Below are 24,709 nucleotides of genomic sequence, written 5' to 3'. Positions count from 1 at the left end.
AAATATTCTCATTTTAACATTCGACCAACGTTTCGGTAAGGTCTTTCATTTTAATATTTCATTGTATCTTCTTCGAATTTCACATATTCCTCTATACTGAAGACTGTCACGTGTGATGTATAACGCTTATCCGATCTTATATCAAAGGGAAGATGCGTCCACGAATCAAGCTTTTAAATATCTGTATACGGCATAAGTCTTCAAAATTTGTCTATGAGGAATTTGCAGAGTCGTTACCAAAATCTAGCAAAAAACTTGTTCGATTAAAGAAGTTTAAACACGTGGAAAGTGAACGCATTAACGTAACCTCAAATACGAATTTGAACCAGATAACAACAAATCAATTCAAACTTAATGATGAGCTAACGAATTCAATCAACAATCTACGAGAAAATGATGTAGAAATTGAAGCAAGTTATATCAATCCTATTGCAGCAAGGAAGATTGTACGTAAACAGAAATCTATGACAAATGCTGAATTACAGAACATTTGGCAGAGTATTGATAGTGTGGATCTGTTTCACAATAATTTTGAAAACAGTGAGAATAAGCAGTGCACTAAAAGAGAAGATTCAGAGTTAAATGTAGTGTCAAAAGAATCAAACCCTGTTGATTTTGAAGTTTCAAAAGATAATGAATTACGAGTGAATGAATTAAACATGCAGATGATTTCGAAGAACTTATATGAACAATTGTTTGGACGCTGCCATAAAGATGTTACATATTCGCCTGAGCAAGTAAGTCGCATAAAGGAGGAATTAAAAGAGTTTGGAATAAACATAGACTCTTTTACTCATTTACCTGATGTTAATATTACCTTGCCTCCATTGGAAGGTCGCAGTATAGAAGAACATTTCTATAACATTGCAACAGTACAGACAAAGCTATATTTGAAGATCATACATGAGATTATGAAAGATGTTCCTGAGATGCCTAAAGAATGGTTACTTCAAGAAGGATGGACTAGATATACCAAAGATAAAGTAGAGAGCGTAGATTACCCCTTAGAAGAAGGAATTGTTTTTGATGTGGAAGTCTGTATGTCTGAAGGATCATTGCCAACCCTAGCTACTGCTGTTAGCAGTAAAGCCTGGTATGGATGGGTTTCCAAATCATTGATAGATGGGCCAGGAATACCTGTGCAAAGTTTAGGACATACAACAGAGATGCTTATTCCCATAGAAAGCTCTAACGAACAGAATGGTCAAAAACTGAATAATCACCAAAAGAAACCAAAGATTGTTGTGGGCCACAATGTTTCCTTTGACCGAACACGGATCAAAGAGCAATACTGGTTGAATTGTACAGGTACACGTTTCATAGACACCATGTCTCTTCATGTTAGTATCAGTGGAGTTAACAGTTATCAGAGAGCGATATTGAAATCGGATCAGAAGCAATATGAAGCTGAAGAATGGCGCAAGACTGCTTCCTTGAACAGTTTAGTGGAGGTTTACAGACTTTACTGCGGGAAAGAACTTGATAAGAAAGCAAAAGATGTATTTATTGAAGGATCATTGAATGATGTCCGTGGACAGTTCAATCAGTTAATGATGTACTGCGCTCATGATGTTAAAGCTACACACTCAGTTTTGCAACAGCAATTTCCTATGTTCCTGAAGAGATTTCCTCACCCTGTTACACTAGCTGGAATGTTGGAACTTGGTTTAGCTTATCTACCAGTTAATTCTAATTGGGAACGATACATAGAGGAATCAGAATCCACCTACGAAGATCTAAATTACGAAGCTAAGTGTAGTCTCTCAAAAAGGGCTGATCAAGTATGCAAACTCATGCATAATGAGAAGTACAAGGAGGATCTTTGGATGTGGGACCAGGATTGGAGTATACGTGATGTAAAAATGAAGTTGAAACTTTCGAAAGGGAAAAATCAAGAAGCAGAGGCTGAACGAGAAAAAAAGACAGCGTTAAGAGAGCAGTCTGACATTGAAAAATATTTAACTGATGACGAAGACGAGGCAGATCCTCTCGAAGAGAAGTTTTCTTACCTACATGATACTAAATATCTATTGCCAGCCAAAATGCCGCACATGCCAGGATATCCAGCATGGTACAGAAAGCTCTGCTTCAAAGAAAATGATGAGAATTGGGTACCAGGTCCACAGAATATTAGTACATCAATGCAGATCACACCTAAATTACTGAACTTAACGTGGGAAAATTATCCACTGCATTATATAAAGGATCATGGCTGGGGTTTTTTAGTTCCTTACAATAATAATCTCAATGTCGAGACAAAATTGCCTTTAAAACAGCTTCTGGAACAATGTCGGGTATCAAACTTAACAAAAAGCAACGATGATGTAGAATACGCAATGGTCTCCCTAAATAAAGATGTGGAGAATGATCTTCATAAAACAGAATTCTGGCGACATAAGAAAGAAAAGAAGAGTGATTCTGAAAAGGCAAGTGGTTACAAAGGTTCGGGAATCTGGTGTAACGTTAACATAGACAATTGCTGTTGGTTCTTTAAGTTGCCACATAAAGGTGGGAATTCGTATAATGTGGGTAATCCACTCGCCAAAGATTTCCTTAACAAATTTTCGGAAAACGTTTTGGCCGGTTTAGACGAAAGTGCCTCCCAAGTCTTAAGGATTGCCAAAATGGTCTCTTACTGGCGGAACAACCGTGATAGAATCTTATCGCAAATGGTAATATGGATCAATCATAAAGATTTGCCAACAATTTCAAAAAAATCTAAGGAAAAAGGACGCACTAGATATGGCGCCATCATTCCGCAGGTGGTAGTTTCAGGAACCTTAACTCGCAGGGCTGTGGAACCAGCATGGATGACAGCATCCAATGCGCGAAGTGACAGAGTCGGTTCAGAGCTACGCGCTATGATACAGGCTCCACCAGGATATAGCATCGTTGGAGCTGATGTAGATAGTCAAGAACTCTGGATAGCATCTGTCATTGGTGATTCCTATCGGGCTAAGATCCACGGCGCAACACCATTCGGATGGATGACTTTAATTGGTACGAAATCCAATGGTACTGATATGCACAGTGTAACTGCTAAAGCAGTAGGAATATCAAGAGATCACGCTAAGATCATAAACTACGCGAGGATCTATGGCGCTGGACAAAAATTCGCTGAACGACACCTTAAACAGTTCAACCCCTCGATGACAGAATCAGAGGCGATCTCCAAATCTAGAAAAATGTTCGCCATGACAAAGGGTAAACGAATGTACAAATTAAAATGTGAGGAAATCAATCCTGATCTAGAGGACAGATATTACTCCAGTTATGAGGCTTTTAAGATATCGAAGGTGTATGGTAAAACGATGCAGGAAATGTTTGATAAAGGACATTGGATAGGAGGATCAGAGTCAGCAATGTTTAATCGACTTGAGGAAATTGCCGGAAGTCCAAAACCTGCGACGCCATTTTTGGAGTCAAGACTAAGCCGTGCCCTGGAACGCAATGAGGATGATATCGATGATGAGAAGTATCTGCCTACAAAAGTGAACTGGGTCGTTCAGAGTGGAGCTGTGGACTTCTTGCATTTAATGCTTGTTTGCATGAGATGGTTGATGCGCGACAATGCACGATTTTGTTTGTCATTTCACGATGAAGCGCGTTATCTGGTTCCCTCACGATACAAGTACAATGCAGCGCTGGCTATGCACGTCACTAATTTATTGACCAGGTCATTCTGTGCCTCAAGACTTGGCATAAAGGACCTTCCTATGTCTGTCGCGTTCTTTGCTTCAGTTGAAGTAGACACTGTATTGAGAAAAGAGTCCAGTGATGATTGTCAGACACCTTCAAATCCTCATGGTTTGGAGAGCGGATACGAAGTGCCACCTGGCGAGTGTTTAGATATCTGGAAAGCGCTGGAAAAGTCTGCAGGATCTTTGGGACCTTGGCACAAAATAAAATCCAAAGGAAGATCGTCCACTTCCTCATCCTCTGTTCCAGAGTCTGCCAAATGTTTAAATTAGACGATAGGAAATTAATTTGAGGTGTTTTAAACAAATATTTCTAACATCTTTATTCATCTACTTTATTGTGATCTTTCAAGAGCTTCGAGTGTCCTTAGGATTACTATTATATTTTCATATCTATTTTTGCGTTTCGAGATTTGTTCAGCAATTGCATTGTTTTCTAACGACAGTAATACAGGCGTTGGTGCATTTATTGAAACAATAAATTACAGATTATAGTATGTCCAAAGCTACCAAGCGGAAACATGTGGAGAAAGAAGTTCAGGAGGATTTTAGTATGCCCACTGGGAAGCAGAGTATCGTCCAACTCCTAGAATCCAGGGGTAACAATCTTCACGAGGTTAGAGACCCCTCAGGGGACCAATATTTGGTCTCAATGCCCACCAAGTTTCGCAGAAGTATATGGGTAAAGAAGGGTGATTACGTCTTGATAGAACCGATAACAGAGGGTGACAAAGTCAAGGGAGAAATTGTTCGAATACTCACAAAGGTACAAATATATTGTTATTGCTGCTTTCTTAATTATCATTGAAATGTTATCATGACTCTCAATTTTTATAGGACCACATCCAGATTTATCGATCACAGAATTGTTGGCCGCAGGAATTCGATTTGAAGCAAAAAAAGAGTGAGACATCTGAACACGATTCTAAGATGGCCAACAAAGGAATAATCGATGAAACGAAGAAAAGTGATGATAATGAAGATGATGACGAAGACAATGATGATGATCTCTTTGTAAATACAAATCGACAATCTTGTTATCATGATACTACAGAATCTGAAAGCGATACAAGCACAGACCTGTCAGATTCAGATTGACGAAAATATAATCTATGCTATTTTAATTTACCATATAATCTCAAGTTTTCCTTTTCTATATAATGTAATAGTCCATTAATTATTTTACAGTATAAGAGTCTGTATTAAAAGTTAAGAGAATTTAATAATAGAATATATTTTTGATAATGGAATGGATAATATTCATTTATTAAATTTATTTATTAAATTTCTTTCTCTTTCTCATTAAAACATTCCTGGGGCAAGAGTCTATAAGAATTTCCTGATCTCATATAGAATAAGCTCACCCAGAGGAAGCCTAAAACTTACTTGTTACTTCGGAGTCACGTATTTGGATCGTAGCTACCCCACGACGTTCTGTCTAGAACAAATAAACAAGCCAGTCTTCATATAATATTGACTCAACAAGATCATACGAAGTATTCGATTCTACTTATGAACTTCGTCGATCTAGATTTAATTTACACTGGTATAAACAATTTTTAGTGTTAGTTGGGTGGATTGGTACAATGTGAGGGTAAAATTCTTAAAATTAAAACTTCTGGTGCAAGGAATGAACGGCTTCTTGTGTTCTATAAGTTTTGAACCCAAACGGCAATTCGTTACTCTGCAAAGTTTGACAGTTCGTTTTGGTTACAGAAAAAAAGTTTTTTAATCTGTACATGTTTCTTATCTCTATAAGATTATAGATATGTTTCGAAATTTACTGTCAGTACTGTGACAAGCGTTGTTTCATTTTTATCTATATATGTTAACTTTAAAAACACACCCTATATATCATAGTTGTAATGCGTATCCATATAAAAAAACTGAAGGAGATCGGAATTTCGGATTCACTCTACCTGGGTAACGTCTTGATGCAGGACGCCATAAATTCTCAGTTTAACCACAGATGGGAGACAACGACTAACGTCTTTGTAAACAGTTGCTCACTGAAACAGCATATGATCTCATGAATAAGTTTGTGTATCGTTTCTCATAGTATCTAGTCGCGCAGTCCAAACATAATATTTGTGCAGCTCCAGTTTGGATGGGTTTTCTCTAAGCTTTAACAACCCTTCGTACTAGCTGTCCCTACACCTTCTTCACTATGTGCTACATCCTTTCGGCCATGAACTTCCATGAGTCACGAGGTTAGATTAAGAAGAGCTTCCCAAAAGTTTTTTCAAAATTTATTGTGTCACCCATTGTCCCTTCAATTTATTACCCTCGTCCACCGTGTCTTTGTAAGAGGGGTGATATCCTTTGTAAAAAAAACGCTACTTTCTTTTGATCAAGTTAATTAAGAGCTGATATAAATTTTCACGAGTTTGCGTTCCGCTTTTTTAATTGTAAGTGAGAAGCATCTTAATGGCCAGGGTTGTGCCATTATCCAGGATATGGGTGTTTTCATTGTTACTAAGGATACGGTAAAGGAGATACTAATAAAGAGACCATCCTTATGGGACTTGGTCTCTGATGGCTAATAAGCACAGGAGATATGTCGGAACTAACAAAGATGTTCTGGAGGAAGTTGAAATGTCATATTGTTCAGTTCAAAAATAGAATACAGAAGGTCTCTTTAACAATATCTTATTAATGATTACTGTCATGATGCCTGGTAGTGTATATGGTTATTTAAGAAATTATCATCCTAGCATTTTTCTTTACTTGTCCTACCAAGGAAAAAACTTTCCCTCTTTCTGGAGCAGTTTTTCATTTTGCACTCCAATCTGGTTATGAGCCTCTCGTTGGAGTCTTAAAGGAATTATTTTTGTAGCAGTAAGGCTTCAAAATCACCGAGAGCGGTGGTATTGTACTGGGACTGCTCGATATAAGCCTCCAGCAAACTCTACCGTTTCATAACGCCAAGAGTATACATGGTTGAGCTTACATGTATATTTTTATCTGAAATTTCATATGATGCTGATAACGAGATTGCGTCCTAAAACTTGGAAGCACTTCGGAGTGGGGGAAGCTTCTGGGAACACAATGGAGGGGAAGGTGTTTATGACAAGAGGGCTTATAACCAGATTGCACTGTACCAAAGTACGAACTTCCCCTTCTTTCATTTTTTCATTCTCTTGGTCATTCCACTATCCTATTTGGTAAAAAAAAGCCGAATAGAATCGTCACGTGTGTCATTTTTCAGTAAAACGGACTCACGTGTCACTCGAAACTTTCTGCTCATATCTTTTTTTTTTAAATTTCGAATAGGAAAAGGACGCTCTGCCCCCTGCCACGTGGCGTCTCGATTTCTCTGACATTGATCGCCCCGAGTTGAAGGAAGCTAATGCAGCTTCCAATCTCCGAGCGCATTCCAATGCGCCTATTCCATATTTCCATAATTCTATTATTAATGCGCCTTTCGAATACGCTATCGTGCAATTTTCATTCCTTATGGTAGATGATTCTGTATATAGATATATTATACATATAGAGTTGAGCAGCTGAATCAGATTACAGTAGTCACCTGGTCATGATTATACAAGAAATGTAGGGAGCATTTTAATTTGGACATGTCTAATAAATATTTTTGTTTTCACTTCAATTTCACTTAGAAATTCAGAAATAATTTAAGTATCACATTAAACCCTGTATTACATTGTCGTTTATGTATCGCCCAGGTAATTGGGTTTGTGTCTTAACGAACAAACAAGACGACGAATGGGTGAATTTAAATTTTGCAAAGTTAAAGCAACTGCTTTGCATGAGACAATGGTGAGAAATGAATAAATGGTCTACTAGAGATTATGTGCACAGCCCTGTTATAAAGACACATGACAAACATTGAAAAGCCCAAAGAGTGCAGATTCGGGTAGTGATATTGTTCCATGAAAAAATAACGTATAGAATTCTAGTTAAAATTTTGTTTTGCTACTGCTTCATTGAAATTTCATTTATTTAAAGAGAAGCAATAAAAATGCCATGGCATTGTATACGTATGTCTTCGTTTACTAAGATATTCCCATTTTTCAGAGATGACGATACTGCACCCATATAATACATAATCAAGAAAAACTTTTATCTTCTACGTCGAAGCTATACGAAACACCCCTGAGGTAGATAGAGTACATCTAGGGGTGCAGCTGTTACATCAGACCAGATCTGAGTAAACACCATTTTTCTGATAACGTTGATATATGACTTACTTCTGCAATTCTCCCCCCCTCTCTCTTTCTCTCTCTCTCTCTCTCTCTCTCTCTCTCTCTCTCTCTCTCTCTCTCATGCTCGCTCCTACTCTGTCTCTGTTCTCCCCTTTCAGACATACTCGATTGTTCTAATTTTTCCCTTATGTCACTAGAATATAAAAAAGTGTATATTATAGGCATTCAGTTTCAAAATTTCGGAAAGAGAAATTAATTCTATTTAGCCCTCATTTGTATGTTATAACCAATGCAATAGTAGGATATCAGGTGCTTGGCATCAATTGGTACGATCAGATACACGTTGTGATATCGTAACTGTGATCTACAAAATTTTTTAGAATTGGTAAGGCTCTGCTACATGGGAACTGTTCGGGCAAAAGTCGAAGGCAAACTTAAAATTTCGTGAAATGTCGATCCTCCGTTTACCTATGTGTAATACGTGGCTTGATTGGGGTTAACAAATTTTGTTCAACCTTTGGGACCTCGTAGAACCTAGAATCCTATTAATGAAAGTTCTGGAGGATTTACAAGTCATGCTATAGATGTTGCGTGCAATATATAATAATATAATTACAAGAAAACTGAATACGCTTCTGGTTGAAAATTACTAAAGCAATCTACCAGAAGGTAACGGAACTGACGCTTGACCGTATGCTATCCTTATGTTTTTATTCCATTTTGTCAATTTCATTTTCTTATATCCTCGGACGGCGCAGCATGCTGATGCGAATCATTGGAGAGAAAGAAATTTACATGTAAAAGCAAATTCAGAAGCTATTCAGTAGGCACTCTAGTATCTATTTATACATATAAATGTACACGTAGGTGACTGTAATCCCATCTTAAAGAAGGTGCTGCCTTGTTCCTTTGAAGGTGTTACAAAAAATTTAATCCTCTACGACGTCCGCTTAAGATTTCGGCAGCTTCTTGAATTTTCTGCTCCCTTTCAACTGAATTCAATACTGAAGTCACTTTGAATTTCGTACGTTTTTCAACTGTATTCAGTACGGAGCTAGGGGCTGCTGATAAAATCCTATGTAAATGAGTATCATTTTAGTGCAATTCAAAATGAAAAACCCAACAACATCGCAATTTGCAAACCTGCACCCCTTGGCATATCTGAACTGGCAAAAAAATTCCGTGAACGTTCTGCTACAATCGCATCTCGATTTTCTGCTTCATAAATGACGCGATTATACTTATATCTCATTCATCGCCTTTCACTTTTTCTCGCCCTCTCGCTTATTCTGTTTCGTTATACCCATACTTGCTATCAGTCACCACCAGCCTTCCTATATTTGAGGTTAGCTTTTCTTCGCATCTACTTACTGTTTTGAATCATTACAGATACTCATACTGATCCTGAAGGATCGTGAGTCTGGCTTTATTATTTTTTCTCGCCGATACTGCCATTCATCAATAATCGTCAAGGACCTTCATCAGGCAGATCTAGCTGACAGAGAATCAGAGGGAACGAGGTAGTATCAATTGCAAGACTGAAAATTACTACTACTTAATGCAACAGAAAGATATATGGTTCCATTGTTATAAATCATCAGAAATAACGACGGATAATTGTTGACGAGTCACAAATGATTTTCCATAGGTGATCGTTGTTCTGGTACTACGATGGAGGGGATGCTTTACAAGATGTCAGAAATTGGTAAACATCAGCTTGACAGAAAACACACGTTCGCTGTATTGCCTACAGCGTGTTACACGTTGATTATATATAACTCATACTGATGAAATTCTTATTCCATTGTCAGTATACCTACGTGCGTACGTGGGACACGACGTTGATTGCCGCGACGTCTGACGTCGACGCGTTTGAGAAGATGGAAACGAAAAGCGTCTGACGAATTATTTTCGTACGAAGTGACTTCGTGCAGGTCGGCTTATTGTTAGTCGCGGAGATGTTAGTCACGTTGTGTTGTGATTTTAATAGATTGAACGACAAGCGCTGTTGTTACTTTGTGAATAATGATAAGAGTGTTTTGATCAGGGTTGCCTAAGGTTCTCGCAGTACCTGAACGTTGTCGTGCTGCAATTTGCGAAGCTGTGGATAAGAGTGTTAGAGGAAGTCAGAAAGGACGTCCAGTTATCTTCAGCACGTGATTGCCAGTTCTGTCATTACATCAAGGAGCTTTTTCGAAGTTAGGGCGTCGCTTGATCGGAAGTTCCAAGAGCCTCCAGAACTTTCGTGATAAAGAAGAGAAGGAAATTGGTCACAGAATGTCGGAACAAAATGATATTTACAACAGCAACATGACGGAATCTGAGTATTTAGAAGCAATGCTTGGGCCTAAATACTTGCCTATGAAATTGGTGGCACCACTGACTCTTGCATACGTGATAATATTCATCAGCGGAATCGTTGGGAATGTTGCTACTTGCATCGTGATAGCGCGCAATGTTTCTATGCAAACGGCGACAAATTATTATCTCTTCAGTCTTGCCATATCAGATTTAACTCTCCTTGTTCTTGGTGAGTTTATACGTTGTCCGCGTATGTCTCTACGTGCTTGATTCTTTATAATATTTTTTTTTCTTTGTTTCTTTATACGATCATTTTATTTAACAAAAGTGTTTGAGGTCTGAAACGCAGTTCACGCGGTTCATTGTAGTACCAGGGTGAACGAGAGAAATTTCGTGGGTTTCAACACCACGGATCTATTTTGCATACCTTATTGGGGTAGTTACCGTATTCAAAGGCTGGAATGTTTTTTTTTTAGAGCGTTTCCAAAATTGCTGCGGGACAATAAGTTGGTGGTTTGCTGTTCGTAGAAAGTTATGGCAATGTTTTTATGCCATTTTTTCACTACGACTAATTGCAATGGGAACGCCAAGTTTTTATCTGAAATGAGAAAATTACGGCAGGCCTTCTTGACTTCGCGTTACGCATCGTGAATTTGAGATGATAATAAAAGAGGATAGTACTTCTTGTCCTCTTTTTCACTCTTTGGTGAGATAAGAGCTTTAAATTAATCTTTTCATTGTGTACAGAGGCGATAGATATCGTGATATTGTCTATTTGCCAGTCAAAGCGTTGGTGTTAATTTGCGTCATTTGCAGGTCAACACTGAGAGCATCGCGACGCTGCTTGCGAAGGACTTAAAAAAATATAAAATATACCCAAGTCATAATCATGATAGTCGTCGACCTACCACCAAGACGTCACATTCTCAAAATACCTGCTCCCATTTTTCCCATCGTTCCACCATGTAATCCTTGAGCACTTTGAAAATTTGTAGAATTACTTATTGCTCCTTGCGGCATTTTTAGACTTATCAAACAGTTGTTTTGATTAAGAGGAGGGTCGAACTTATTAGGAGGCTTACTTATTTAGGAGGGTCGAAGAAATCGTTTTTTTTTTACATTTTCTAAAAGTGTCGGTGTTTTAACCATGTTTTCCTGATAATTCAAATTTCAACTCGTGAGAATAACGAAGGTACAGTGGTTGAAAAAAATTTGTTTCTTTATACCTTTGAACCCTATGTAACACTCTAAACTCGTTTTTCTCGAAATAGTTTTCTTAAAATTGGTACCCGAAATATTTTTAAAAAGTCTAAATTGATTGGCTTGAAATTTCTCACGTTAAGTAATACGGATTTATTTTCGAAGAGTAATTTCTTTGTTATCGACAAAAGACGATTCTTTTATAAAGAATTCCTATGTTAAACTCAACTGGTCGCCGTTTTGTAAAAAAAGTAAAATTTTCAAAACCAGGTATGACAAAGACTAGTTTCAACTATACATATTTTTAAATATATCTTTGGTTTTTTAATTTAAATTATCTCCTATGAAAGATACATCTGTTATCGCAAAGTTCTTTTTTTACATATGCCTCAAGTCAATGGCCATGTCTCCGTCATTGGTCAATTTTTTTTTACATATCAACATTTTTTTATAATATCTGCAAAACACATACTTGTTATTGAACAAGAGTCAAATAATTAAACTTTGTCGCTTCGTACCAAACAATTTTCGAACAATTTATTTGTTTTGTTTTTTTTCCACCTACGTATGTAAACCTTCCCTTAATGTACCACTTAAAAATTTTGTACTGTCTACTTCTATTGTAATTATTCTTACCCAATGAAATTACCCATAAGAAATCATACCGTTGCACCAATACTGGTACCAGTACTTAGCCGAGACCCTAAGATTGCACTTTAAGTTTCTTTTCTATGGGAAAGCTGTCACTTGAAAAAACAAGCTCTTGGAAAAATAAACCTTAACAGGATACCTTTTTCATTTAAAGTATTATAGGATGTGAATTACTATATAAAATCCATAACCAGTGCAAGCTAACATTTTGGATTCCGTAACGTGTACCAAGTGGATTTACATAAAGCTTACCGCAAGTACCAGAGGCGAATCTGGAAATCAAATGTAGTCAATTCTTCGGTTAGTTAAAAGAGACATATAGTACGCTACATGATAATGTTCGCAGACTACGCAAAAGCTGTTGCGAAATATTGGACGTAACCGTAACCCTTGAATCTCCATAATATGGCCACTGTTAAAACTACGATGGTAGGTTGGACAGCGATGAAAATTGATCGCCGTTATAGTCGAGCTGAGATTATATATTGCACGTGCCTATATAAACCCTAACATCGTTCAAGGCATGGGATACCCTTGCCAAAGCTTATTTTACTAATAAATTTATAACCTATATAAATTTATATAACCTTACTCCTTGTGTTATTTTAACACCCATGTACAAGTGCAGTCACAATGGGACGCAGGGTGTGTAGCTTTTCTATTGTGTCAACATTCAGTCACGCCACTCCGAATATAAAGCTTTTGTAAAGAATTCAAGAATTCAAGTTGAAGGAGTGTTGTAAATATAGAAAGTGGATTCCAACAGAGTTAGTTATATTATTTCCTCCTCTTTCAAACGCTACATCGTTTTTTCATTCTTTTGATTCCGCCATTTCTTAGAAACCTCAAGAAATCTGTGCAGTATTCCGGGAATAATTTTTGTTACTGTTTATTTTCCGAGAAATTGAGTATAGTTTTTATCACAATTCTTGCGATTGGTATTATTATTCAATAGGCAGCATACATATACATATGGTACGATCTAAGCAGGAAAAAGCCGTCTGAGACGGCATAGGGAATAACATGGGAAAATGTACGTCATCCGAGACACCTTTGCCCTACTAAGCAGTTCTCGTGAGTAATTGCTACATGGTTAATCGGATGATCATTTTGAGTCTTCCGGAGTTGTAATCTTTTTTGTCCCTGGGGAATTGGAATCGATAGGTTTGTATTGGTTCTACAACCGTTATCAAGTGAGATTAGAAGCATCAATTTGACAACCCTATTAAGTACAGTAGCGTTGCTCATGGGATTTCATTCACAGGTCAAACTAAGCTTTGAATCTGACAGGAAATTCTCTTGGATCCAGTTTGAAGACATCCTGATAGGTCCTATATCTATGTGATAGCTAACTAAACTGAAGTTGCTTTAATTTTTTATTAAGTCTTCAATATTTTTACGTAGCAAAAATCGACTATCAATCGAAAATTTTCTCGAAGTACCCAATGAGCTTAAATGTATTGGTTTAAAAAATTGACAGCTGGTAGGAGATTTGCTGGAGATTTGACTTTATTAAAGTAGGGATCAGGATGCTCCTCTTTCGAACCAAAGTATTCGGGGAATTAGCGCTACAGGGACAATGCGTATCCCTTGAGATCGATCAATTGGATTCAAAGTGTCCTAAGAATCAGAAAGAGGTGGAGTATCGAAATTACCATCATTCGTTTAATTGGAAAAGATTAGAATTTCTCAGGCACGGTGAACCCTCCGCATTTCAATGAATTAATTTTAACACGTCTCACTAATTATCCAGGGTGACGAACTGTCTTGTCTTTTCTTTGAAGTCATCTTCCATCCTGTATCTGAAGAATCACTTCGAATTATAAAATTATAATAATTATCGATGTATATTAACCATCCTTTGAATCCCTTTAGCCTGTCATTGAAGTAGCTTATGTCAGGTTGGTACAATTAAATTTAAACTGAATCAAAGATTGAGATTAGGTCTTATTCATGTCTTATTAATCCAGCTTAGGTATTACAGGAGAAGATATGAAAATTTCTTGGCTCAGGATTCTCGAGGATGCAGATCAGTTTTATAGTTACTTTATAAATAGTCGGTATCCTACTTATAATAATAAGGATCATTCGGTTTTACATTTAATTATCATGGACCTTTTACGCCTGTTAATATTCGGCGATATGATGGGGCATCACGCTACCAATTAACGGGAGCCCTCTTTATAATCTAGCTCATAAATTTCATTTTTCCAAATGAATTCTTAAACGGCCTAAGCGGAATGGGAGATGCGAGGGACTCTTTTAGATCGAAAGTCATAAAAGGATGACCCCTACAAAATTCAAACGGACTGAAACGACCACGTTTCGCCAAGCTATAAAGTTTTGTGTGGAAACCAAATCGTTTCTTGTTTCTTGGTCTATAAAAATGCTGACCCTTCGGGTTGACTGCCTCTTCTTGATACAAATTCTTATTTCTCTCTACTCATTATTTCATGTAGTGTTAAATTTTTTGGTAAAGTTTTTACGTTTCTAGAACGGACTCGATACTGTGTATATCTACTAAAACTAAAACTTGACTCCACCTTTTATAATCGAAATGACGTAGTACAGCTCATATGGGTCGTTTCGATAAACTTTATCATAGATTACTGTTATACCAACCTTTACATTGGGTTGATAAGAAACTCTTGCGACGCCGAAGGATTTTCTTTGAAAAATTATTACATTTTATTGTATTTTATATATTTATCTTTAATGTCTATCAAAAAAGAAGCTTCGAGAATATTCAAATAGTTTTTCTCTAGAATGTTCTAGACCAAATTCGATAAAAAAAAAAGAGTATATGATGGAAACAAAAAATGTCGCAAAACTTTCTTAACAATCCAGTAATACGAATGTTCATAGAGTATACTTACTTTATTCTTGCAATTCCACGTTAGCTTTCTACACTTAGCATTATGTACGTACAGTACATAAAAAGTATTAAAAGGTCGAATGGACCAATTTGAAGCAAAGAAGGTACGTTGGTAACGTAGGTTCATGAACTCCTAGTAATAAATAGATATAATATATTCGCAAGTGCCGTAAGGTGATGAGGCTAAGCCAATTCGATTTTAAAAAGAAAAGTTAAATACAGAATGCACGTAAAAATGTATACCTAGTAAAAGCATCCAAGCGCCTGGGCTGAACAGGTAGATCCATCAAAGCTTGTTTTTTTAAAGAGAAAAATGAAATTCATATAAAATGTGCATTATGAATTTTATTATTATTCTAGTGTACAATGATTTGTAGGTTTGCCGAACGAGTTGAGCTTCTTTTGGCAGCAGTATCCGTGGATGCTGGGTGTACCACTTTGCAAGATAAGGGCTTACGTCTCAGAAATGTAAGGAATGTTCATCATACCCTCCCTCATTATTCATTCTTATTCATAATTTCTCATTTCCTTTCATGCCATGAATGTCTAACAATACTTTATCTATCTTCCAGGTCTTCCTACGTTTCAGTATCAACTATCGTGGCATTCTCGATGGAGAGATACCTTGCAATATGCCATCCATTTCAGGTTTACAGTATAAGCGGTTTAAAGCGTCCTGCTCGTTTCATCTTAGCTGCATGGTCTATTGCCATCGTTGCAGCAGTACCATTCGCAGTATATACCAAAGTGAATAAAGTTGAATTTCCACCAAGTATGTTCAATTCGATTCTCCTGAAGGAGAACATTCCCAGATAGTAAAGTGTCGTTCAAGAAAAAAGGAGGCAGCAACAAATTTTTACTACTTGTCTATTCGTCTGGAACTATAGAGAAAGTGATTCCCATACGTGGTCAACAAAGCAATTGCTGTTCCTCAAACATTTACTTTATTGCCGATCGCCACTACTTTCCTGTTGTTTGCTGTTCTATTTCGGCAGTTACGTGTTGTATCGATGTGACAGCAGCGTAATAGACAAATGCGGACGCAACGTGTTGCGATTTTCCTGATAAGCTTGCTTGCGAGTGATAAGGCGTTGTTAGAAAATTTATGAACACTTTGCTATCTGGAGATAGAGTCTGATTAGACTAAAACTTGACTAGAGGTAGCTCTTATTAGATTCTGGAAATTATTCGGATGAATCTGCGATATGCGCCATCCTCCAGCCGGACCTGCCTCAATTTCCCCTCTACGAAATGAGCTGCATTGTCTTTTTCCTGGTACCGATGACGGTCATCCTGATCGTTTACACGAGGATGGGTCTTCGAATCTGGGGAAGCACTGAGAATCCTGTTGGACAGAGTCACAGTGACTCGCATCATGTTCAATCCAGGAAGACCATCGTTAAGATGCTTGGTGAGTTGAATCTTGGTTAATCATGTGCGACATAGAAATACGTGTACCTGGCGAATAAAAATTTATAACAGTTTTGTAGCATCGATGTTCTGTGATTCAGGAGTATTGCACCGACTGAAGTTGGTCTGTTCATTTAATTGTATGATTGAACCTGCTCCAAATGGTACGATACTACTGAATGATCTTACATGTTATATGCTATATATACAAGTCATTAAATGAAAAATCTGTTCACTGCCTGGTAAAATATCACTAGATCCTAGTTGATATAATTCAGGTCTAACAGGAACTAATCGGATATCGATTTTGGGAAAATTGGCTCGTTCAGATCAGATTTTAAATCTCGTTAAGTCTAACAAGATTTGTTCACATTTTACTTGAAAATTGTTCTAGCGTTGTGTTAGATCTGACCTGATCATATTAAATCAAATGAAATGAAGTCAGATCTGATAAGTCAGATCTAACTTAACATTGAAACAATTTTGAAATCAGATCTAGTCGGATCTAGAATCTGATCTGAAGAATTCAATTTTCCTGAAATCAAGATCCGATCAAATCTAATTAGATCTTAGTTAGATCAAATCAGATCAAATTATTCTTTTCCCTGGCGGGGTAGTGACTTCAAGGAATTTTATGAATGGACTCCATTCCTTCGCAGTTTACTTCAAGTTTTACTCCTGCTTTACTTTCAGGCGCAGTCGTCTTTATGTTCTTTTTATGCTGGGCACCTTTTCACACACAGCGACTACTTTATATCTATGCTCAAGAAAAGGATTACTACCCTGATCTGAATGAGTGGCTGTACATCCTTGGTGGCTTTCTCTACTACTTCAGCGCAACTGCCAATCCAATTCTCTATAATTTGATGAGTGCCAGGTATCGTGAGGCATTTAAGCAAACTCTATGCTGTGGACCACGATATGAACATACCCGAGGAAGCTCCAGGGAGTCAAAGTCAACTATCTGTAGATGTCATTCCAGTAAAGAGGATCCTGAACATTTGGGTCACGTGCCCAGCCTTCGATGCTCCATCAGGTTAGTTTTCGAATGAAGTTCATTGGAATTTTCAAAAAAACTTTTTATCATGCTGCCTTCTGTATCCCACGCCTGTCTGTGTTTCTGCATTAGATCCACCATTAACCAGGCTAAGGAGATGTTTACCGTGAGTCCCGATAGACAGAATGTTGCAAAGATCCAAAGAGAGTCTACTGTTCCCACCCGACGTAAGAATCAGTTCCTTCTACCGGAAGCTGCGCGCGACTTGGAATCTGCTAGTCCTCTTCTTGGTAAAACCAGATTGACAAATAGGCCGAGTAACGAAAGTTCCTCCTCGCACAATAGACCGGAGGAGTCATTGTCGACAGCCAGTAGCCTTCTCTGATAAAGTGATATATGGTGCTTGAAACTTTTGTGAAGGAGAAGAGAATTGTTCCTTTCATCTAGCCAACCTGTGGAATTGATACAGGAATTCTGCACCCGTTTTACGGTGGTCCACTTCTGAGAAATCCTGCCATCTGACATTATTAAAGGAAGTAGCATCATGTTGATACGAACATTGTAAAGCGAGCAATCACATTTTTACTACGTTAATACATATACATAACAAATATATTGTTCTAATTTATGATAAACGATTATCAGTTCATAATTCTTGTCTCTTCCTTATGAAATATCTGAGTGTGAAAGATCATTCATGCAAGCAGATCATCATTTGACCTTCAAGTACATACATCATAAAGAGTGATGCGTGATCCTTGAGACATTTCGTGCCTAACAGCCATTTGCCTTACGTCACTTATCTATTACCCGATACGTTGCTTAACATGCGAGCGAATAAAGAAATTACCTGCCGACAGACAATGACACTAAATATCAGTTCAAATATCGGTCGACTTTACACGTAGAACCGCTGACCAAAAGAAAGGAAAATACGCGGTAAAACGAAAGACAGATGTTGGTCGATTTGTTCAAGCAAATACTCATTATGCAGGCTACTGGTGGAACGAGCGCCATCATCGTACAGTACCCCAGGGAGAAAGGAGTGTCATAACAAGAGAAGAATCGTAAATAAGAGATACGAAGAGTGAGTGAGAGGGAAAGAGAGAGAATGAGAATGAGAGGGAGAGAGAGAAAGCCCTAAGGGCGAACCTGAATAATGTTTAGATTTCTTTACAAAGTTCGACACTTACATGAATGAAACGTCATTCGATCGAATCAAGACGTTTAAAATTATGAAGGGGTTGCGGAATGTGGACTTCTTGCATGCCGACGTCAGAGTGACTGATGCAGAAGCTGACTTACGTTAGAAGTGGTTACTGAAGGGAATTGACGTACGCGCTTCCTTGCGAGTAGCCAAGTTATCCCCAGGCTCGAGAACGAGGTTGTTGATAATGGATGGGTTCGATTTTCAGACAGGATATCAATCATTGAATTTCGATCTATTCTAGGTTCTCGATGGGTGAGTATAAGGGATGCTGCAATTTCCAAAGGTGGCTAAGCTGGTCAAAGAGGAACTACAACGCTTTTAGAGCCGCGATAAGAGTTTCGTATAAGATGCGATACTTTCTCGCGATCTTTCACGCAAGAAAAAATTATGTAAAAACGAAAAATTCTAAGCGAAAATGTGTGTAATCTTGAAAAAAAACATTGTTCCCTATGTGGAAAAGTAGTACATGTCGACGAAATGAAATATCTGATCGCTGAAGAGAGACTCCGTAAAGTATTGAAATACAGTGTACTTTTTTCTCTTGAATTTTGCCTTACCTCCATTTTATATATATAACCGCAAAGGAATTTCATAAGTTGTGAAGGGCTCGATACATAAATCGAAGAAATGTTATATACCGTGCTAGTCCATGCGAATTCCGCGTGGCAAATCGTAAAGGAGCATTCGCAATACGTTGGTAGATCCGTTCAAGGTACGTAAGTAACAGAAACACGATGATAAAATTCCATTAATTATTCTTGCACAGCATGCGACAGCTTTTAGTATTGTTAAATGGATATATAAACAGTTTTAAAATCAATTATCCTTATGGTATTAGTTTGACTTTAAGGTTAGGATCATACGTTGCCTCGTTCAAAACCATCTTACACATATTACACAAGTCCCTATAGGGATTTCCTTGGGCTTATCAAATAAGTTTTAGACATAGCCAGAAATAACTAAGGATAGGTTTCCTTGAACTTAATTGAAAATTTTCATCATAATATCTCTTGGGTACATTAGTGGAAGCTAACGACGTCGTAGATGTAAATAATCTGACAGGGACCTAACCCATTAACAGGTATCGTTACCCATTAACCGACACTAAGGTCCTTCCATAGTTATGTAGTCTGATAGACGCTCGATAAATGCTACTTAGTTGTTCATACATAACAAATCAGAATAGAAAGCTTCTTCGAAGTAAAATTGTACACTGTTACAGCACTTGCATACAATATACTTATTACGTAGGGAAGATACGTAGTAATAAGTACAAACAATATTCTGTTGACGTCTATAATCATAATAAAACTACTTACACGTTCTGGACAAATCTTCTCTTGTCACTTTCCTTTTCACTCAATTACAATTAACCTTACTTTTCAATTCGTAGCACGCACCGAAGAGAACTCACGTGTCTCATTCAATTTACATATTATAAATCGCACTACCTTTCTCAGCAGAGCAACGTATATTACCATACAACCTTGTGAATGGCAGATTGCATTAAGACGAGTCAAATTTTGATCTTAAAAATTGTTATATATTTCATTCTATCCGTAGGTATAACTCGGCAGCTCTCTCAAGTATAGCTTGGCTAACAATGTGTCTCTTGCCCTGTACTTGGCGCGCGACTCTACCGAGTCTTTCGATCTTATAATTTGTACCTAACCTCTAACTGTACATCACTAAGGTAGATAGATAGCAATTTCTACCGGTTTCAATGAAGTAGGGTCATCAAACAAGCTTAAAGGTTTGTCAAGTTTATCTTTATGTAAGCTTTATTCCGAGGCAAGTGTCTAATTCGAAATAATATGATGATAAAGCTGATACTGTCCGCATTAAAATGTATTATAGGCAGACACGTAGTAATAATGTTGCTGATTTGATTTATAAAGTATGAAACGCTCGACACGTATAGACATATCGTACCCGTGACGTAAGTCGAATATGTGATATATGTATTTACTAACGCATTTTCATTAGCGTCCGTTATGTCTGTTTAACTTTCGAACAATCTATCTGTATGCGTATACATCGCCTTTGGCTATTAAATGTTGGAGGTATTTGCACGTGTAATCAATATTTAATCAAATCCCTTTGATATCGGTGTTTGATTAAAATTTTTTTCACATTTTCGTTATGATATTTCAAATGTAAGATGAAATTCAGAAATTATTAATTTTTTTATGCTACATTGCCATCGTGCAGTGTCGTGTTAAAAAAAAATCTCAGATTCGGTTATGAACGCTTTAATGATCAATTGTCACTTTAAAAAATGAAATGTTAGTACATGCTAGTACAGAGACATATGGACAAAGTTCCCGTCCGCGTTTCAATTGCAAACTTCTCATATTAATCTTCTTGAGATCTGAGATATAAAATGTGCAATGGACCAGGCCGATTTCAGATATAAAGTATCGCGCCCAAAAAACTTAAGTCACCGAATTTTTTCACAAGAAGGTATTATTGAAAGATGCGAGAATAAGTTCGACCTCGTATTAGAATAATTGCGGTTTTCGTAGCGAAGTAACTGGCAACGCTGTGCATCGTTAGCTGTGCTTTCGGAATCATCGGGGATTGGATTTTTGAGAAAAAAAATCAAAAATTGAAAAATTATGTAGAGTCCAAGTTCCGTATATTTTATGTATCACAGAGTTTTAAAAAGAACCTCCTAAAATCGTTTGATGATAGTATACCTTTACATACTCGAAAATATTAGGGACTTCGCTTGGGTAACCACAAAAAACATCTATGTTCGGTCCATGAGTTTGTTGTGATGTTTTTTGGCAGATCCAAAACAATGAAGTCTCTGGCAAGCCATACCTGGGTATCCCTAGAATTCTTCTTACAAAGTATGCACGCGCATGGTTTCACAATGAATTATCTTCGTTTTTCTATATTAGCATATATTTCCAGAATTTTGTAGAAACTCACATGTGATTCGTTAAGCATATCATCGTTTGCGAATTTAAAAAAAAACATTGAACTCATCGACCGACTATACGCGCTCGGAATGCCTTAAATTTCCGACGGTAAATGCTCTGACGCTAATCCTTATTCTTATTATGGATAGATCGGTGTGAGAGATTTGTTTTCAATCTTCTATTTCAAGCTAGTAATGCTTTTACGGCTTAGGAAGCTTCTACACTGCCTACAAAAAAATAAAGGAATCGTAGGATAACAGTAGCGCGTAAATGAAATCGACGAGCTTTTCAGCTAATAAGATCAAAGGTTATAGACGTAGTACTGGGGTGTATCTGGTAAATCGAATTGAGCCAAAAAAGTGTATAGTAACTTCGTAATGGCATTTACCTAGAATGAAATGGCAGTATATTAGTGACGTTCGTTTTCACGTTGCAGAGTGGCATTTGCGGGTTATATAATCAATTAATCAAATACAAAATTGGATTGTACGCTGATGAGAATATGGCTATCCGCCTAAGAATCTTAAATTATGACGATTACTAAAAAAGTTTAAAACTAGCGTACACAACCACTTTGAATAATGGTAAGATGTGGCGGTTCCTTTATTTCTAGCGGTAATGCGATCAAAAGAAAATCAAAATGTAAGATAATCGATATCGCGACTCTTTTATGTATAGAATGGCTACCACTCTTTTCACAGGAATAATACTATAAATAGATAATATCTTTTATTATATTCTGGGATGGTACATACCCTTTACCATCCCTCTGCTTGTACAAAAATACCTATCGTAAGAGGCCAAGGGTATAACAAAGGAATATATACAAAGGCAAAGTGGGAAATTGAGGAAAAGTTGTAACAGAAAATGAAGAAAATAAATATAATCTAACAATCTAATTTAATCCACGTCAAAATAGGTTGAGTGTATATGGATAAATTACTTGTAAACTAAAAAATCTTAGACTTATAATAGGATAATAATATATAATGCATAATTTAGTGAGTTGTGAATAATTATATGGTTATATATATTTTTTTCTAGTATATGTGAATAAGTACAGGTATAGGTGTACGTATAGGTATATATGTATAGGTATCTCAGAAATCTATATATTAGAGAAAGGGAAAGAGAGAAAGGAAGAGTGGTAGAAGCAGCAGTTTGCGTGTTTTACGGAAATTCCATTACGGTTTAGCCAACGACGATGGCTTCTTTTCACAGATATTACAATACACATAAACGTTTCTATAGAATTCTCCATTACCTTCTCACTATCTTTCTTATTTTATTTATTTTTCCCTCTATCTTCAATCTCAAACCGATTTCGAGATACGATAGCACAGAGATATCCAATTCTCCCGCCTAGTTCCCTTAAAACGGATACTTAGTAGCGCAGCTCATAAATCAGCGAAGAGATTTAGTATGAAAAATTTATTGCAGCTCCGTGGGGTGAAAAGAGTTTTTCCGATGACTATTTTTACAGCCCCCACTCAAACCATTCTGGTCAGCCGAAGAGGCTCCAGAGAATATCTCGAGAGTTATCGGCACTCGTTCGCGCACCACTGCGAGGAGTGGAGTTATAAATTTTAGGTTAGCAATGACGGGCTCGAGTGTTGTCTGTTTAACGTAACTATGGATGCCCTCATTCTGTACGCGTAGTAAAAGCCCCTGGAACATTTACTAAAAAAACCATCCGTCGGATAATCGTTCAGTGAAATTATCCCAGCAGTTTTAGGTTAGAGTGACAAAGAGGAAAGAAAAAAAAAACGTAGGCTAGATTTTAAATCCCATACTGTATGCTCATGTATATTTATGAGGTAAAGGTACCCATTATACCTGTATATACAACTGTTATAAAGTGTTAAGATAACATTAACGAAGATGCCTATAGGATTTTCAGTATGACAAATGATCCTTACAAGTATGACTGTACCGTTTCGTACGAAAAGAAAAGTAAAAGGAGAAATACTACATGTGACGCTACGTGAAATTGGTTCTATCGTAAAAATTAAGTGAACCGGCTAATTTATTTATTATTTTCATTTTATTTTTAGTCATTTTTTCCTCTCTACTTCAATAAGGTAACATAAACGTCACAGTGGGTTCTAATGTTCGGTCACAATCACTGGCTGTCCGTTATATCGTATTTCCATCTCTCTTGCACATACGATTGGTCCAGTAAAGGGATTTACACACACAAAATAACGTAACGACGTAAGACGTAAGCGTAAGGAAACCAACCAATCAGAATCTAATACTGTCCCTTCCACTTTTGTCCGTAAGACGTAAGCCGTAGTGGCGAAAAATGTCGTACGGATGAAATCGTTACGGCTTACTTTTTATGGACAACCAATCACAAACCTTCTCTCGTTCTCGCTTAAAAGAACATTCTTTACAGAAACGAGTGGCTTTGATGTGCTTAATAACGAAAAAACGTAAACATATACAAAATACGCATTATAAAACAAAAGCGATACGCGCAATTTTAAGGTTAGGAACTAAGTAATGAAACGATTTTCCTGTAAAAGTATAATTCAATCTGCATATCATGCATCTCAATATAGTTACAATTTATAAAATATCAAATCCTTAATTGTGAGTACATAATTGTTATCATGTACTTACTTTTTACAACAGAAAATAGCTAAAAAAAATAAAATTATAGTATGTACAATGACGACACTTTGATAAAAATACGCAATTCTTTCTTAAGTGTGATTGGCCGTAGCTTACTCCTTACGCGTGTGGTGTGCGATGGTGCTTACTGATTACTGCTTACGGTTACGTCTTACGTCGTTACGTCGTTTTGTGTGTGAAGGCCTTATTTGGTATATTTACTTTACTGTCAGCATTGACTATTAACGGTCACAAAGAAGCAGATGGAAACATTGAAATCTGATTTGAAAATCGGCCCACAAACGGCGCAGTCTTCATTTTTTGAACCCACCCACCTAGACACATAGGCCCGTCTCGTCGTGGATGTCACACTGAATTGAAAGCCGACGAAGTGAGCGGTATGAGACAGGCGAACTAAGAATAAAAAATTACAATAGAAGCGAAAGTTGAAGAAATAAAATTTCCTTTGAACTTCCGTCTCTTTCCTTGCGATATACCGGACGATTTGGTCTAACACGATATTGTAGGAAATCGTTCGGGATACGTTATCGTCTTCTGTAGTCGACGATCAGCGAGAGAGAGAGAGAGAGAGAGAGAGAGAGATGACTCAACCAAGTAGAAAACGATAAACAGTTAGACTTCTGTAGTCGACGATCAGCGA

General features: G+C 37.2%; 4 protein-coding genes across 5 annotated transcripts; all 4 read left to right on the top strand.

Annotated features, from left to right (window-relative positions):
* Positions 1-453: 453 nt before the first annotated feature.
* On the top strand, positions 454-961 carry LOC107266908. The gene is made up of 2 exons (XM_015737924.2): positions 454-737; positions 835-961. Exons 1-2 carry the CDS (start codon positions 465-467, stop codon positions 844-846), a joined length of 285 nt encoding a protein of 94 aa, XP_015593410.1. The 5' UTR covers positions 454-464; the 3' UTR covers positions 847-961.
* Positions 744-4,379, top strand: LOC107266902 (DNA polymerase subunit gamma-1, mitochondrial). Its single transcript, XM_015737913.2, has 2 exons — positions 744-3,992; positions 4,187-4,379. The coding sequence occupies exon 1, from the start codon at positions 912-914 to the stop codon at positions 3,969-3,971; it is 3,060 nt and encodes a 1,019-aa protein (XP_015593399.1). The 5' UTR covers positions 744-911; the 3' UTR covers positions 3,972-3,992; positions 4,187-4,379.
* On the top strand, positions 4,000-4,948 carry LOC107266906 (probable RNA-binding protein EIF1AD). The gene is made up of 2 exons (XM_015737923.2): positions 4,000-4,464; positions 4,536-4,948. Exons 1-2 carry the CDS (start codon positions 4,195-4,197, stop codon positions 4,794-4,796), a joined length of 531 nt encoding a protein of 176 aa, XP_015593409.1. The 5' UTR covers positions 4,000-4,194; the 3' UTR covers positions 4,797-4,948.
* Positions 4,949-9,632: 4,684 nt separating this feature from the next.
* LOC107266951 (neuropeptides capa receptor) lies at positions 9,633-17,908 on the top strand. Of its 2 annotated transcripts, XM_015738028.2 has the most exons (7): positions 9,633-9,821; positions 9,909-10,391; positions 15,266-15,356; positions 15,461-15,660; positions 16,063-16,299; positions 16,992-17,334; positions 17,428-17,908. In XM_015738028.2, exons 2-7 carry the CDS (start codon positions 10,139-10,141, stop codon positions 17,678-17,680), a joined length of 1,377 nt encoding a protein of 458 aa, XP_015593514.1. In that variant the 5' UTR covers positions 9,633-9,821; positions 9,909-10,138; the 3' UTR covers positions 17,681-17,908. The 2 variants fall into 2 exon arrangements, with proteins under 2 accessions (XP_015593514.1, XP_015593513.1); XM_015738027.2 differs by having other exon boundaries at positions 9,633-10,391.
* Positions 17,909-24,709: the final 6,801 nt, after the last annotated feature.

Source organism: Cephus cinctus, unplaced genomic scaffold, assembly GCF_000341935.2.
Source record: "Cephus cinctus unplaced genomic scaffold, Ccin1 Ccin1_scaffold0330, whole genome shotgun sequence".
Taxonomy (NCBI): Eukaryota; Metazoa; Arthropoda; class Insecta; order Hymenoptera; family Cephidae; genus Cephus; species Cephus cinctus.
The sequence above is the reverse complement of the archived record's forward strand: the minus strand, read 5'-3'. Positions and strand labels throughout refer to the sequence as shown.